The sequence below is a fragment of the Stylophora pistillata genome, chromosome 7 (assembly GCF_964205215.1).
Source record: "Stylophora pistillata chromosome 7, jaStyPist1.2, whole genome shotgun sequence".
NCBI lineage: Eukaryota > Metazoa > Cnidaria > Anthozoa > Scleractinia > Pocilloporidae > Stylophora > Stylophora pistillata.
Window position 1 is genome coordinate 9,658,489 of NC_142525.1, and position 16,888 is coordinate 9,675,376.

At 38.6% G+C, this 16,888-nt stretch overlaps 1 protein-coding gene across 1 annotated transcript in view; it reads left to right on the plus strand.

Annotated features, from left to right (window-relative positions):
• LOC111325487 (chordin-like protein 1) overlaps positions 1-16,888 on the plus strand; it is a 38,035-nt gene that overhangs the window by 18,731 nt on the left and 2,416 nt on the right. Inside the window, exons 4-15 of the mRNA XM_088728066.1 lie at positions 325-437; positions 1,223-1,283; positions 1,877-2,007; positions 5,416-5,509; positions 6,110-6,139; positions 6,822-6,916; positions 7,128-7,221; positions 8,455-8,532; positions 9,276-9,341; positions 12,609-12,727; positions 13,904-14,009; positions 14,684-14,968. Of these exons, the coding sequence (XP_088584192.1) occupies positions 325-437; positions 1,223-1,283; positions 1,877-2,007; positions 5,416-5,509; positions 6,110-6,139; positions 6,822-6,916; positions 7,128-7,221; positions 8,455-8,532; positions 9,276-9,341; positions 12,609-12,727; positions 13,904-14,009; positions 14,684-14,968 (1,272 nt within the window). The remainder of the gene's footprint in view (positions 1-324; positions 438-1,222; positions 1,284-1,876; positions 2,008-5,415; positions 5,510-6,109; positions 6,140-6,821; positions 6,917-7,127; positions 7,222-8,454; positions 8,533-9,275; positions 9,342-12,608; positions 12,728-13,903; positions 14,010-14,683; positions 14,969-16,888) is intronic.

Consider the following 16,888-nt stretch of genomic DNA (forward strand, 5'->3'; position numbering starts at 1 on the left):
CCAAAACGAAAATCTGCTGAGTTTCACCTCAAATTGAAAATGTTGGTGTCGTAACGTAACAGGAAAACCACTTCCTGTTTTACCCCCCTTCCCTTACCATCGTTTTTTGCCCATCTCCAAGGTAACGCGATTGTGCCATTTGGAACGAAGGACAGTTGCCTTTCAGGTGCCCTCGAGACCAGCCGTTAACATCGAAGTTGAGACAAAACGGCGAAAAGCCACTATTTATACTTTTTATATACTATTTATAATTCTTTATACTATTTTTTATACTACTTTTATAATTCTCTATACTATTTATAATTCTTTTTTCACCATTTTCAGGACCCCCTAAGGGATGTAATTTCAACGGTCTTCTTTACAACTTTGGAGACACCTGGAACCCTTTCTTGTTGCAAAACGGTTATTTTCGATGCATAAAATGTGCCTGCAAATTGGTAAGTATCCTAATTATGGAAACGGCAACGAATCATAAGAAATGAATGGTTGGATGTCATATATGCATCGGTAATCCAAGAATGCGCAGTCTATTTTCACTCGTAGATATGCTAAGCATAAGGACAAGTAGTGTGGCAAGAGATTTATTATTTCTCGTAATGTGGTTATTAAATATGCAAATTCCGTGCTGTTCAGTTTAGGTGTGGGAAGATCATGCATCTTATTAAAGAGGTGGATCAATTGGGAAAGAATTTTGTGGGAATGACTGCTCATTTCTGTTTCTTGGAAGCACAGAATCATTGGCGTTTAGTACTTTAGGTTCTTAGGGTTAGGGCTAATAACATTCAGATGATTTTTGCGAACTTACCTTAGTGTCACTTTGATTGTTTACAGTCAATATCATTCTCAGTCCAACACTCATCGTATCGCGCGGACCCTTTCAACCCTCTTTCAAATGTTTACAGACAATTACTGAAAATTTGCACCTGACTGGTGGAGATGGTGACAACATCTTTCTAGAGCATGCGAGCCTTGCAGCTCGTAAGTCAAAAGCAAGATTTCAACATAGTAAAGGGATCTTGTACGTCCTTAGAAATAAGACAAAATCGACTTCGATCTACAGAGAAACAACAATTTGAAAATGGGTGTAGCTTCCAAACTGGACAAATGTCTTTAGCTCTTAGATGCGACTCAATGAAACTTTGTAACTGAACGAAAAAAAGATGCTTCTGCAAGTGTTGTTTGAGTTTCTGGTTGGACCCTTTGCTATTGCTTTCCATTGTAGTCAGACGATGGGATGTTTGAATTAATAGACTGTTCGACATGTAGGACGCAATCAAATCCAGGTATTTGAAGATGTTAGTTGAGTAAGTGAACTTCAAAGAAAAATGTAAGAAAACAAAAAACTTAATGGGAGATGATGAGAACTTTTGAGATGTGGCTTGGAAATGTCTAAAATTCCTAAGTATGTTTCTGTTTTAATTCATATATCGTGTACTTGCGTTTGTCTGTGTTAATCGCCGAGAGAGAACTTTGTTATAGAATAGAAAATCGTGTTTTAAACGTATATTAAATAAATAAATAAAGGCTGATAGTTTCTAAAGAAACTGTTTGGGGCTGCGTCGGTGGGGGTAACGAAATAATTTGAATATATCAACAAAGTTGAAATGGTAAATTGGCCACCGTTACGGTTATAAAAGCTGACGTTTCGAGCTTTAGCCCTTCGTCGGAGCGAATAGAGGAGTTGTGGGTTGTGTGTGCTTTTAAACGCAGAAAATGGAGCTACGTGATTGGTGGGAACTCGGCAACGAGAAAAACACAAATAAATGAGTGGAATGAAAAGCGTTTGTTGATACCTGTGGGATTTAGACTGCCGGTTTGAAAGATGAGTTCTTAAAAGGGCTACGTGAGTCTGACGTATTGCGTATTTTCCTTCTAGCTCTTCCTTCGGCAAAGGAGCAACAAAGGAGTTGTACCCATAAAAACATTTCAAGGAATCACGGCGAAGTGTGGAAAGACGTGTCCACGATTCTACTGAATGACAAACAGTGTAAAGAGTGTAGCTGTACGGTAAGCAATATCACTCCTGAATTGTTATTAACGGGTGGCAACATCACTAAGTATAGACCAAAACAGTGGATAGCGTCCAGGGCACGTTGTGGTTGTCTACCCAAATCCAGATATTACATTTATAGTCTTGTGAGTTGTTCACTCGACTCTGATCATGAGCTCATGTACCGAATCACCCTTTATGGAAACGCATTGCGCCAACTGTTTCGGAGCCGGAAAAGGCTCTAAGTATCCAAACGTTCAGGATTAAATGAAATTTAATGAAAAATTCATTTCACTCGCGCTTATTGGATACGAGATTGGTTTACATGTTGTACAGCCAACTTGGTGCTACACTCCTCTTTGGCCATTTATCATTCGCCTTTATCACGGAGCCATCATCTTGAATTTTTCATTACATAATTGAACATGAAAGCGAGGTCACGTGTGGTCAAGGTCACGTTTGCAATCATGCCGAACCGAGATAGTTGTTGCGTGCCTTTGTGCCAAAATAATAGAACAAAGCAGCAGTTTATCATTTCTTTTCATCAATTTCCGAAAGACAAAGCCTTAAAGCGTCGATGGATTATAAATATTAGGCGAGATAAACCAACCGCAGACAATATGTATTCTTGGTGACAAATACAGCGGATTAGGAATAAGGGAAAATCTGATGTAGAAGTCATGAGCAACACTGTCAAAACATGTAAACTTTCTTTATTTGACCAATTTTATTTGTGCCTCACTACGTTAAGACTGGGTACTTTAAGTGAAAAATTGGCTGAGGATTTCATTATTTCTGTTTCAACTGTATATGTAAGTCGTGTATTTTTATCATGGGTTTACTTTCTGTATTTTTTATCATGGGTTAACTTTTTGTATTTTGTATTGGGGACCCTGCCTATCTGGCCATCTAGAGCTAAAGTTGATAAGTATATGCCACAATGTTTTAAGTTACTGTATTCCAAGTGCCGTGGCATCATAGATGCTTCTGAAATCAAGGTGCAGGGACCTTCTAGCATGGTTTCAAACAGTGCATGTTATTCATCATACAAGAGCCACACAACATACAAAGGCAATGTTGTTATATCACCCTCGGGTGAGGTGATTCATGTGAGCTCACTTTTTGATGGTAGTATATTCGATAAAGAATTAGTAAGCCAATCAGGACTTTTGAATTTGCTTGACAAAGGTGACAAAACCATGGCAGACAATGGTTTTACTATTGGTGATCTTTTAGAGCCAATAGGATGTAAGGTTACAATGCCTAGCTTTCTATCAAGCAAGGGGAAGTTTTCTAAGAAGGGAATAGATAGTAGCAAGCAGGTACATAATTTAAGAGCTCACGTAGAGAGGGCCATGTGGTTGACATAATGTCAATTGCAAAATAAATATTTTTGTAATAAAGTACTTTTTTATTGGATACATGATGGAAGGTGATAGTTAGAATAACAAAGGTGCAGTTTTTCTTGCATTTCTGAAAAAAAAAACTGTCTGTCAAAGTAAATTTTCTCGCAATGAAATTCTTGTCGGCAATTCACAAAGCTGCAATCATTTCTCACTATTTCAACTGTCGATGAGCGCTTAAAAATAACTGACAATGAATGAGGTTCCTCGTTCTTTCTCCTGCTAAGGTCGCATCTCGCTCGAACCGTTATGCTTAAATCAGCATCTTTGGCCATTTTCACTGCAATTATTAATAGAATATATCAAAATAATTCATTGTCGGACTAATGCAAGAACAAAACTATAAAGACGGATGTCACTTCGACTACAAGAAACTCTGGAAGCTAGAAACCTACCTTCCATTTCGTCAACAAACTCTTCGTTAAAGAAATTGATAGCCTCGAGTAAGCGTCTCCTGGACAGGGAGATTATCTTGTGCATATTTTACAATCGAATCATTTGAAAGAAGTGAAATATTTATTAAATCTCTATGCAAAAATTCAAATGTTTTTTTTATCTGGTGCCATATTTGTTCACCCCGCGTGACCTCGTTTTCGTGTCTAATTTCCGCTGACGTATCTAAGATGGCGGTGGCGTGATAAAGGCGATCATATCCAACGCGCGCTCATGGTATAATTATTAGATATTCGCCTTCAAGCGACTCGCGCGGGATTTGCGCCCGAAAATATTACAATCATACTAGGAATAAATGAATTAAAATCATCTTTTTGTGCTTTACTATCTGAATGTTTTAGTATAGACTGGAACAATCTTTTTACCTCGGTGTTGGTGGTTAGCGGTGGATAATTATCTTGCCGCGTCGCGGTTACCGGTAAACATCCATCACCTGCCACCCTCCGCTTGGGTCAATAATTGTTAACTATACGGATGTCTATACCCCATAAGTTTCTCTTGAGGCTCTGCTAATATTTGAATCTTCGAGAGGCCTTTTGACATTATTTTGTAATGGTCTGTACGTTTGGCCAGCTATAAACACAAGAGTAATCTTAATTATTAGCTGTTTCGCACATTGCACATTGTTTCATTGGACTAGTTCTCAATAAGGCGAGCTATTCTGGGCGGCCCAGTCAAGGATTATGACAGCCTTAATAAATGATAAAACATGAATAAAGTACAGGGACAAGAAGAATAAAGAAAGAATTGTTACTCACATACTACGAATTATCACTCACCGCACGTGTATCACACCTAGTATGCGAATATATATTGGGTTGTTACTTGAGAACTAAATTAGGATTATTACTTGCAGCTTCTTTCATACGATTACTTATCATATGATCCGTCCGGCCCCGCATGCGCAATCCCATAAAAAATAATAGTGAAAGCTGACGTGTGGAGGGCCAGACTGGTTGACGTGAGCCGGTCCGGCCCTGCTGCTCTCACGTCGCCTCGTTGCAAAAACGTAAAGGAAAATAGAAATGAAAATAATATCACTTTTTCAAGGAAATTGGAGAATCTTCTTCTGACTTGAAAATAAAGGAAACGTTTAATTGTAAAATTTTTTTGCTCGTATGGCTACGTGTGCCATTCTATCGCGTTCCATTTAGTTAAAATTTTCAACATCTAGAAGTCTATAATAAAATGTTTATTGACTGAGTTTGATTGGGCCGAATGAGAAGATGTTTGGCTCCCGGTCATGAGGCACGGTCTCACTGCGCACGGTCCGTACATCGTGGCCTGGAGCCAAATATTTTCCCTACCAGCCTGGCCAAACTAAGTCAATAAGTACTTGTTATTTAACTTTTCAAAGGATTTGTGTCAAGTTGATGAGGGAACTTTCTTCGCTGAAAATTTTGCATAGTACGATAGTGTAGAGCTGAGGTTTCCTTTGAAGGCCTGTTTTGGGCCTGTTTTTGGACTTGTCTGATTAGATCAGAAGAGGCCTAAAACACATGCAATATAAATGAATATGTGTTCTCTTATTGCTTGTTTCTCTTTTGATATTCTTGCGTACAATTGCAGGACGGATTTGTCACCTGTGCCATTAGAACTTGTCCAGTCCTAACCTGTCAGAATCAAACAGTTGCACAAGGATCTTGTTGTCCTGTTTGTGCAGGTATAATTAATTCCAATGAAGGGTATGATTGTCTTGACGCAAACATGGATCTGTATCAAACACTTAAATTCTGAACTTTTAATTCTTTCATAAAAGAGTGATATTCAAGTGATGACCAGTTCTTTCCTTGCTAAAGAGAAAAGGAACAGAGAGGCCAACCATACAGCCCATTTCCGAATTGCCTTTAGCCTCTTTTTCAACGCGATTCCTGGTGCTCATCCTTTCGTATGGTAATAAGTTTTCATTCACATGCAAATTAAACTCATTTTCATACGTATGGTTGAGCACCAGGCCTCGTTTTGAAAAAGAGGCCAAATGTAACTCGGAAATGGACTATTCCCATCGTTTTCTTTGTGTTTCACATGTCTAGTTCTCAAGCCATGTGAAAGGATCCAATGAAGGAAGAAGGCTGTAATTTTATTAGGGATGAAACTTTTGATTCAGTAAATTCGGAACAACCTCCACTTTAAAACAAACACATCCCAACAAGTTTTTAAAACAATTTTTTTCCTTTCCTTTTTGGAATTTACAGATAACTTCTAGGAGGTGCTCTTGGAGGAAATGTTTAAGTAACCATTTTCTCCTCTATTATGGTTTCAGGTCACTTGCAGACTCTTCGGTCTCCAATGGGTATGTCTAATCTTTTTTTGTTTGTTTGTTTGGGTCGGCAGGAGATAAATAAAACAGGACTAAAACAGAAATTCAACGAAAGTCAGGAGAAGCTTCCGAACTCGACCTGGAAAAACAAATGAAAATTAAAAACCAAATGAAAACATGTAGAAATCAAAATGAAGCAAAATGTAAGATCTCAAATATGATCTTAGCAACGACACTTTGGCGAGTGGAAAACAAAACAAAAAGATAAAACTTAAAAACAGGAAAATCCTCTCAGGAAAGTTGAGAACTAACAACGAACTCAACACCCCATTTGACGCCGAGTTTGGTTATCAAACCTGAGCCACTGCAGAGGGAGGTGATTGTTATCATTCTCGTCCTGCCAGTCACGTTCCCTTAAAACTACTTTACATGGAATTCGGTTTTGTTTAGAAATACATACCACTTCGAAATCAACCTGTATGCGTCTGGCTCGTTTTACATTGTTGCCGGATAAAAATAAGTACTTGAACATTCTATAAGAATAATCAATCATGAAGCGTACTATTAGAGTTGCTGTTGTTATTTTTGCTATTGTTTTTAATGTTTTTTTTTTGGTCATTGAGATTATTACGAACGAGTTACATTGCTTTTTCTTTGCTTTTTCTTTGCTTTTTCATTGAGTTTAGAGCCTTTGAATTGAAATTTTCTTTTTTAGGGTGCGATATGATGTTTAGATATTACAATCATAAGGAGACCTGGCACCCAGAATGGCCTCAGGCGAACGACCTCTGCATCACATGCAATTGTCAGGTACATGTAAAGTGTGGCTTGCCTCATAAATTCAAAGGAATTTTCAAAACTCGTAAAGCAACACATTTCATCACTGTATACCATAGAGAAAGCAAAATGGTAGGCACGATCAAGTGTCGAAAGAGAAAATAGTGAGATCCATATTTTAACCCGGTAAAGCAAAGTAAAGTAGCGAACAGGCTTCAATTTTTTGTTTCACTTTACTCCTTAGAACTCTTCAGTACACTGCAATAAGACCTACTGTCCTGCGTCAACCTGTGCAAACCCTCAGCCGAAACCAGGGGAGTGTTGCCCTTCCTGTCGAGGTAGTAGTTTTATTTTAACTCTTCGACTCTCATCATTGACGAACAGGTCACTTCTCTTTGCGATACCGATCGAGGCACCACTCGGTGAATCGATGATGATAAAACCCAAATTTAACCGCAAAGTTGTGCTAATTTAACAAAAATTGCATTTCGATTGAGTGTCGTCAAGCAGAAACTAAAGTAATCGCAAAAGCCAATCAGAGGGAAGAAATATGTAACAAGGAGCAAACGAGAACTCAAAGTAAGAGCAAAGAAACTTTTAACTGTTCATTTATTTCTCGCTTGCAATCAGACCAGTTTTCAAAGTATCGTTGTTGTATATGCGCTGTGTAAAAACCATCACCAACAGCTGCTTTTTCTTCAGGATAATGTCGAGTGTCACTATAAAAAAAAAGTATTAAGTTACCGTACGCTTTTTTATCAGAGGTGAGTTCTGAATTCATTTGGTTGCACCTAACAGTTAAAAACAAGGTTGAGCAAGGTCGGGTTAAGGTGATTCCTTAGAATTACAATTGTCAAATTTTCCCCACCAACCACTGTTTCAAAAAAATATATGAAAAAGATAGGGGTGGAGTCATTTTTTTAAGGTTGTAATTTGCATCCCTAGGTAACAGTTTTATGGACGCCCTGAAATGTACATCTTACCATCGTTCCGATCAATTTGCTTTAAATATTGATAAATTACACATCAAAATTATGCAGTAAAGAATTTTAGGTCTCTTGCTCGGTTAAGAGCGGAAGACCATTTTACCTGTTTGAGCCGTTGACTGACTGAGGGGAAAAATAAATTGGACATGTATTACGCTCTTTCCAGTTACACATGGTGGACACGCAAATTGGCCCCGGTTTTGCATTGTCTAGATAAAAAAGTGTGTACATTGCCTTATAAGCGCTCCGTTCAGTCTCTAGATGGCTAATCACTTTTGGGGATTTGATGGTATTCTTAATTGACAGAGCAATTTGGAAGATTTCCTTTTGATTCATTCATCGTCGATCAGTTTTTTTTTTTCATTAGTATGGGTCAATTTTTATACCTCAGCTGGACGCTTTTACATTTCATCAGTTTAATAAGTTAACCAGAATAAACTAATGCCATGTTCACTTTTCAGCTCGTAATACTGGTGTAATTAAAAAAAAAAAAAAAAAAAAAAAATTTTTTAAGGTGCTGGGCTAATGCGTGCTAATTTAACCTCTATTTCCTTCTTCCTGCTTTTTTTGTCAAATTCATTTCAGCTAACTCTGTTGAAGTGAAAAGGAAAATGTCTCCCAAACCCTCCGAGAATATTTTTAGAAGTCTGCTCAGACAGAGAGGTAGGAGTTCCCATTGCATTGCTGCAATAGGTCAGGGAAAAGTCGGGCCATTTCCCTTTGAGTCGGGGAGAATTTTAATCTCTGAAAGATGTCAGGGAAAAATGATATTTCAGATGAATGTGAAATCGTTTATTGTTTTGTCTTGGCCCTCTCTATGATGAAAGATGATGACACTATCCACAATGTGATAGTGATGCAACCCATCAAATGTGCTTTGTTAGGTGTAATTGACAAATTCCTGATAAGAAAATCCTTCCCCCTTTGTAATGCAAGTATAAGTTTTTCTTTGCTTTCTTATTTCATTGTTTTATGGTATTTTAAATTCTCGGGTACATTCCGCGAAAACGCGAAAGGAGTTGGATTGGTTAAGTATTATTTGATAAAATTGAAGGGCAAGCTAATTTTGGGTTTACAAGGCAACCAATCCTTTCTCCATGTTACCTTGAGGAACTATCAATTCATATGCACAATATGTGACTTACTGGAAGCGTTATCTTCCTTCCCATATGGCGGTTAAATTTTTGTTCCAGCCAACCCCAACCAGTGTTTTTTTTACTTGATTTTACTATTCTTTCACACCAATGATACCTTCGCTTTTCCTGACAAAAATAAGCTGATCCCCAGCACGCATAACGTAAGAGAATTCGTCTTATCCTCGACTACTAATATCTAATTTCGATTCTTTAAACTAACATAAAGTAACATAATGCTAACCCCAGCCTAATACCTTGACTTCCTTACAGTGCGCAAGCGCAATTGGATTATCGCCGACTTCGAAAAATGGTCCCGAAGAAGGAAAGGCAAAAAAGGTAAAATCTACACAAAAATCAAGCAATAAAGAGTAACGCAGCCTCTAATCCAGAGAAGGAAGTTAGCTCATCACGCGGGTACAAATTCAAAACCAAAAAGAGAGGTTATGTGTGGCCGAGCCGTAGAGGCCCATAAGGGCCATTTTTTGTCCCTAATGGCCATTATTTGTCCCTAAGTGTCACGGAGTGAGGTGACGACTAATATGTCTCGTCCTACATGGTTTGGAGATTTAATAAATGTAACCAAAATTATAATTCATCGACCCAACGTTTCGACACTCCTGTCTAGTGCCTCCATCAGGGGTGATCTGATCGTTGCAACAAGAGATCCTTTTATATTTTCACTAATTAGCTGCCCTTTTTCTGACGAGGTGTGAATAAGCGTCGGGTAGTAAGCCGCCATCATTACGATTTAAAGGAGCGCGGGCGCAGTTGATATGCTAACCATCCAAACAAAAGCGCTGGTGGTAGCAGCGATTAGTGGAGATAATTTTAGAATTATCCTACTCGAGGCCTTTCTCTAAACCACTCCGTTCCAGCGTAGAGAACTCCTTAGAGTAAAGGTTCATGACCCATTTATCTCTCAGAGTTAAGCCCAAATCACCAGGAGACCTGTTAAAAGTTCGCTATCTGCTTAGTAAGAGGTCTCCTGGTGATTCAGGCTCAACTCTGAAAGATAAATGGGTCATGAACTTTTCTATATGTCGATGATGTCATTCCAGCGGTATCCGAAAACCAAGAGGAACGCCTCCTACTGCATTTGAATTCAGTGGAGCCGTCTATCCAATTCACCCTTGAACGCGAAAAGGATAGACAATTGCCCTTTCTCGATTTAAATGCAGAACCAGGGAAATTAGAGACAAGTGCTTATCGTAAACCGACCAACGACGACAAATATCTCGCTTTTGAGTCTCACCACCCTATTTTCCATAAAAAGTCCGTAGCTAAAACTCTACTCAGGAGGGCTAATAGGTCTACTGTCTTCTCACTCGATTCCAAGATGGAGGAGAGAAAATATGTTTCCGATGTCTTAAAGGCAAATGGCTATACCAAAACATTTCTCAGTAACTGCCAGAAACCAGTTACAACCAGTAACACTCCCGATGAGAAGGAACTGGTGACTGGTTCTGCTGTTATTTCTTAAATCCAAGGTGTTGCAAGCCCATCAAGAGAATTTTGAATAGCCGCAACGTTAAAGTTGCTCAAAAACCTATTCAGACTTTGGGGCATATTTTTGCCAACCTAAGGATCCCGTTACGAAAGAACAACGAACCGATGCTATTTATTCGATTCCGTGCAATGACTTTGATTACGAGTATAGCGGACAGACTAAACGTCAGTTTGGTACGCGTGGGAAATAGCATCAGAAAGCTGTCTTCTTTTGCAAAAAAAGAACATTCAGCTCTGTCGGAGCACACATGCCCAGCTAACCATACAATTGGGTAGGATAACTTTAAAATTATCTCCACTAATCGCCGCTACCACCAGCGTCTTTGTTTGGAAGCTTGGCATATCAACTCCGCCCACGCCCCTTTAAATCGTGATGATGGCGGCCTACTACTTGACGCCTATTTACACCTCAAACAACAAACATATGAAAATACATATATATGAACTGCGGTTATGAAACGTATATGTGCACGATCCTTCGCAGTAAAGCACTATTTAAGCAATAGTGAAAATCAGACCTGAAAAAAATTCAGGCCTGTACGGGATTCGAACCACTGACCTCTGCGATACTAGTGCAGCGCTCTACCAATTGAGCTAACAAGCCAACTGGGAGCAGGCCATCAGATTAATTCGACATAAACCCGTAGATGATAAATCAAACAACAAACATATGAAAATACATATATATGACCTGCGGTTATGAAACGTATATGTGCACGATCCTTCGCAGTAAAGCACTATTTAAGCAATAGTGAAAATCAATTGGTAGAGCGCTGCACTAGTATCGCAGAGGTCAGTGGTTCGAATCCCGTACAGGCCTGAATTTTTTTTTCAGGTCTGATTTTCACTATTGCTTAAATAGTGCTTTACTGCTAAGGATCGTGCACATATACATATTTACACCTCGTTAGAAAATAGGGCAGCTAATTATTGAGCATAGAAAAGGGCCTCTTGCCACAACGATCAGATCACGCCCGATGAAGGCACTAGACAGGAGTGTCGAAACGTTCGGTCGATGAATTTTAATTTCGATGACATTCATGAAATCTCTAAACCAGAGTAGCATCAAACTTCGTCTGATTGTCCAACTGGTTGCTGTGTGAACTTGAAGATGTCTCATCTTCTTACGTGAAATGTAAGTCAAGATCAGAAATATAATTCTTAATCCGATGCAAAGTCAAGAATTCCATGTTGAGTTCCAAGTTAATTCGAGGTTGTCTCCATGCAACGCAAAAACTATGCATTTTCATAGTTGATGAATTATCAGTTAGTCGAACGTGCTTGTTTTTAGTGGATGACCTCGTTCGTTTGGTAGTTATATCGATGCGATACTCATGTACCAACAACCGTGGTGGAGTTTTTTATAACTTTTGACCTCCTGGACCGGAAAAATAAGTTGGACAGTTGACATTTGAAAGTGCCTCCAGTCACCTCATCTTTTATAAACGATTTTAAGACTCAAATTTGTAAGTGGATAAAAATAAACTCTTTGCTAAATTTTAGCCCCGATATCGCACCCAACCTTCGGCGCTTTACGCGATATATGTTAGTGAAAATTAACCTGGATTTCCATTGTCAGGTAATGAATTATTTCATACTCTTCCAAATTGGCAAGGATCGTTATCACTTAGAGCTGAAAATCATTCGGTGGACAAATGAACCAAGATTCATGTAAAATAATATCCACGAATAGCAGTAATGAATCTTCACAAGGCACGCCCCCACCCCACCCCCGTCCCACACAAACACACTTCAACCCAATAAGAGCCTCTACCATACCCTGGCATTCATTCATCGGTCTTGGCCCCTCCGGTAGGTCCCATGGATCTTTCGCACCTAAAATCCTGACTGAGTTGTATTTTCCTAAGAATCAAGGTATATAATAAGTAGTATTCAAAGTAAGTATTGTACTCGGCACAAGGTCTCATCAGCCCCTCTCCATCCATCTCTATTACACGCAGAGGATCAAGTCCATCAGATTAACGCAAATGGCTTTTCGGTGCAAAGTATTTATTTATCTACCTATCTCGATCGTTTATTTATTGATTTAGTCATCTATATTTTATTTATTTGTTTGTCTTTTTGGTTTGTTGACAGACTCAAAACCAAAGCCCCCTAGTGACTGCAAATGGGGAGGATTAACGATTGCTCACAATACGTCTTTTTCTCCACCAATTTTCGTTGGGCTTCCGAGTTGCATGTCCTGCTTCTGCAATGTAAGTTTGCAAATAGCACAGTGGGTTTCTTTTAATCGATCTCGGATGCTAGGTGGTTCAGATACAAAAAGACCCATTTTTATCCCAAAACTGTTCCCCTTCTCACTAATTTTTTAGCAATTTTATTGGCTTCTAAACGTCACGTGGTACAAAGTCACCATACAGTTATCACGCAATATCCCTCGTCTAAATTGATTTTTGTCGATTACTCTCGTCGAAGTCAAACAAAGCCAGCGAGAAAAAACCAGCTTAACAGTTTTACTCTTTCGTGTTTACTGCTTTACAAAGGAAAAACGAATTTTTAATAAAACCTTCCCGCTGACTTTCTGGTATGTCAGCTGATAATATCCTTAGCTGAGAGGTTATCCTCAAACTTCCAAATTTCCCTCGAAGCTTTGCTTCTAGCCAAATACTCCATTTTCGGACATTTTTTCAGTCGTGGACATTATTAGCTGACATACCAGCCACCTAAGCGGGTTACTTACGAAATACCCCCCATCTTACGGGTTATAATCCTGTATGAACTGTGCCATATGGCTTCTCACAACTTGAAGCTTCTGGGCATTTAAAATCCCATATTCTACCACAATTGGCGGTAATTTCGCAATCTGATCGGCCAATTTGTCGTTGTCTATAAGAGTACAGACAGCGCTACCCGCATCAACGTGTCACGAATATCTTTGTCGGCTCAGACGCTGCTGAACCGCTGTGAATTTGTGAAATAGCGAACTCTAGAAGAGCGGAAACCAAACCAAACTAAACAGCAGTATATCTACTCTTCATGGTACAGTCGAGGCCTTACCTCTAAAGAAGTAAATCATTTGGAAAAAACAAACTAAACAGCAGTATATCTACTCTTCATGGTAAAGTCGAGGCCTTACCTCTAAAGAAGTAAATAATGTGGAAGAAACAAACTAAACAGCAGTATAGACCACTTTCATAAATGGCTGCCGGATTAATACTCTTTTGTTTAAATTTAAATTTGCCTAGGTGGCCTCGTTCTCCAGTACAAAATTCAAAAGAATACATTATCTCAAGCGAGGCCACCCAGGCAAATTTAAATGTAAACAAAAGAATATTAATCTGGCAGCCATTTATGAAAGTGGTCTATATCTACTATAGTAAGTGTGTCTACGTTAAATGATAGCATTTAACCTATAACGTCTCCTTTAACAGAACTCTAAAATTGGGGATTGCAAGCAGGTGAAGTGTCCCACAACTCTCCCTTGCAACATCAGCGACACTTTTAAACCTCCTGGGAAGTGCTGCCGGGTTTGTAAAGGTAAGCTTAAGTTTTCCCACATCTCCAGGCTTTTTCAATCTCAGGAAATCCATTTTTAGAATAAGGTAATCATGCTACCCGGTGTGACAGGTAAGCAATGGATGGGGAACACATCAGTCCACTGCTCTATGTGCTTATCTGGAGAGTTAAAGACGATTTATGCACCATAAACCAAAGTTAAGTTTTTCAACCTTCAAACTTATCTATGACTGTGCTTTTAGATTCCAAAAAGGAAACTAACAGCTCAGATATGTCTTCGGCTCGTATAAAATGCGACTGTGGACGTAGTCTCCGTAATACCTTTTCCATTTCCTGGCTTTTTCTTTTTCTTTTTTCTTTTTTTGAACAGTCGGAAGCTACATTAATTTATTATCTTTATCAAGATAAAGATAATAACATCCGGATCTTTCCCCTTCTTCCTGCAAGACTGATGTTCCCTAGGTAAAAATGGAAGAAAATTGACTTCTGAAGAAAATTTCGTGGTTCAAATGATGCGGCGTTTTGTCTCGGCGAGGAAGCTCTTTAAACGGGCAAACTCGTTTGCTATCATGAGTTTCGTTCTTAACGTTCAGATCGTGTTGCTTAAGGAGTTTAAATGAAGTTCCGAATGGAATGATGTTAAAAGATGCTGTTGAAGCGATGAATAAACGTTGAACTGTATCCTTTTTTTGCAGGTGATACAAAAAAGAACGACAGCGTACATTCCTATGGAAATGGAATTTGCAATGTGGGTTCATCCAGGCGCCTCTATGAATATCAATTCTCGACGCACGGAGGCCTTTACTACCATCTACAGGTTGCTTTGGTGGATAAAGCCAATGATTTTGCACAGATTTTCGACACTCGTGCTAACAAGACATGGAAAAAACCGCCAACTGTCCTAAATACAACCAAGAGCAACTTTGATTCAATCAAAGGACAGAACAAAGGGTATAAATACATTGGAAAGATAAAGGATGGTAAGTATTAAAATAGAGAGTATAAGAGTTGTGTGGAGTTAGTCTGTTGAACTAAATCAAACAATTCACTTTTTTATACTAAGGACCAAAGTTATGGAACTCTCTGCCTCATACGAGAATTAAATCTGACAATATAACATCTTTCAAACGGTTAATAATAATAATAATAATAATAATAATAATAATTATAATAATGAAAACATAGTAATAGATGATGACACAGAAATACGAGAGTTGGATCATGAAGGAGGAAGGAGTATACAAATACCTGGGTGTAGATGAAAGTGATGGTATCCAGCATAGCAAAATGAAAGAGAAGATAAGAAAAGAATGTAATAGGAGGGTAAGATTAATCTTAAGAACTGAGCTCAATGGAAGAAACAAAGTAGAAGCTATCAATAGTTGTGCAATATAGCTGTGGCATCATTGACTGGAAAATCTAAGAACTGAAGAAGATTGCCAAAAAAACACGCAAACTGTTGAACATGCACAAGATGTTACATCCTAAAGCAGATGTGGAAAGGCTGTACATCCCAAGAAAAGATGGAGGTAGGGGCCTGATCGATGTAGAAACAGCATTCAAAACAGCAACAATAGGGCTTGATCACTATCTGTAGCACAAAGAAGGGCAGTATCCAAAGCAGGTGCTAGAACATGAAACATCTAGAGCCAAAAATTCAGTATCCAAGAATGCTACTAAAATTCAAAAGGGAAGTAACAATGACAGAGATTGAGAACATAGAAGATAAATCTGCCTCTGAAAATGCTAAAGCCCTGAAACACGTGTTTAAGTCAAAGATGAAGTCATTGAAAGTAGAAAAGTGGAAAAACAAAGCATTGCATGGCCAGTACCCAAAGATCCCTGAGAAGCCTCATGTTGACACCGTCACCAGCAACAAATGGTTGTCGAGTAATTTGAAAGGAGAAACTGAGGGACTACTTGTAGCAGCTCAAGACCAGGCAATAAACACCAGAAACTACCAGAAAGTAATATGTGGCCAGCAAGAGGTGACCAAATGCAGAATGTGTTCGCAACATGAAGAAACAGTGGACCACATTGTATCCGGATGTTAGGTATTAGTCAAAACAGAGTACATCTCCAGGCACAATAATGCTGCAACATATCTCCATTGGAACATCTGTAAAGATCATGACATAGAGATTACAGACAAATGGTACGAACATGCGCCGGAGGCCGTGATGCACAATAAAGATAATAACTTCACCATCATGTGGGATATGCCAGTCAATACTGATAGAACTATAACAGCGAACAGACCAGATATCATCGTTAAAGATTCAGTGAATTCCACCTGCAAACTGATTGATATGACTGTTCCATCAGATAGAAACATTGCACTGAAGGAAACCGAAAAAAAAAAGCAAGTAGAAAGACCTAAACTAGAATTACAAAGAATGTGGCATATGAAAACTGTAGTGATCCCTAGGGTTGTTGGTGCGCTTGGTACAGTGAAGAAGGGTATGGTAGAAACATCAAGAAAGTATCAGAGAGAGCTACTATGGCAGAGACTCAAAAGATCTGCATGCTGGATTCGGCACGAATCCTTAGAGAGGTGCTCAGTGTATGAACAGTATGATTGACTTAAGTGACTGACACTCTAGGTGCATGGTTTGCGCCCGGCTGATGCACAAAAAGAATACCAGCAAAGACTGTGATAAAAGAGATAATAATAATAATAATAATAATAATAATAATAATAATAATGATAGCATTCATTTAAACACGATTAAAAATTACAGCAAAGTAGATGTGGTCGTTTATTAAATAACAATAAAATTAAACTTCCTAACTAATCACAGTAAGACTAATGTAAAATTCTACTTATTTGCAACAATGAAATTATAAAATTAAAATAAAATTCTTCATCCTAGTACATCAACACAATATATGTGGCTTGA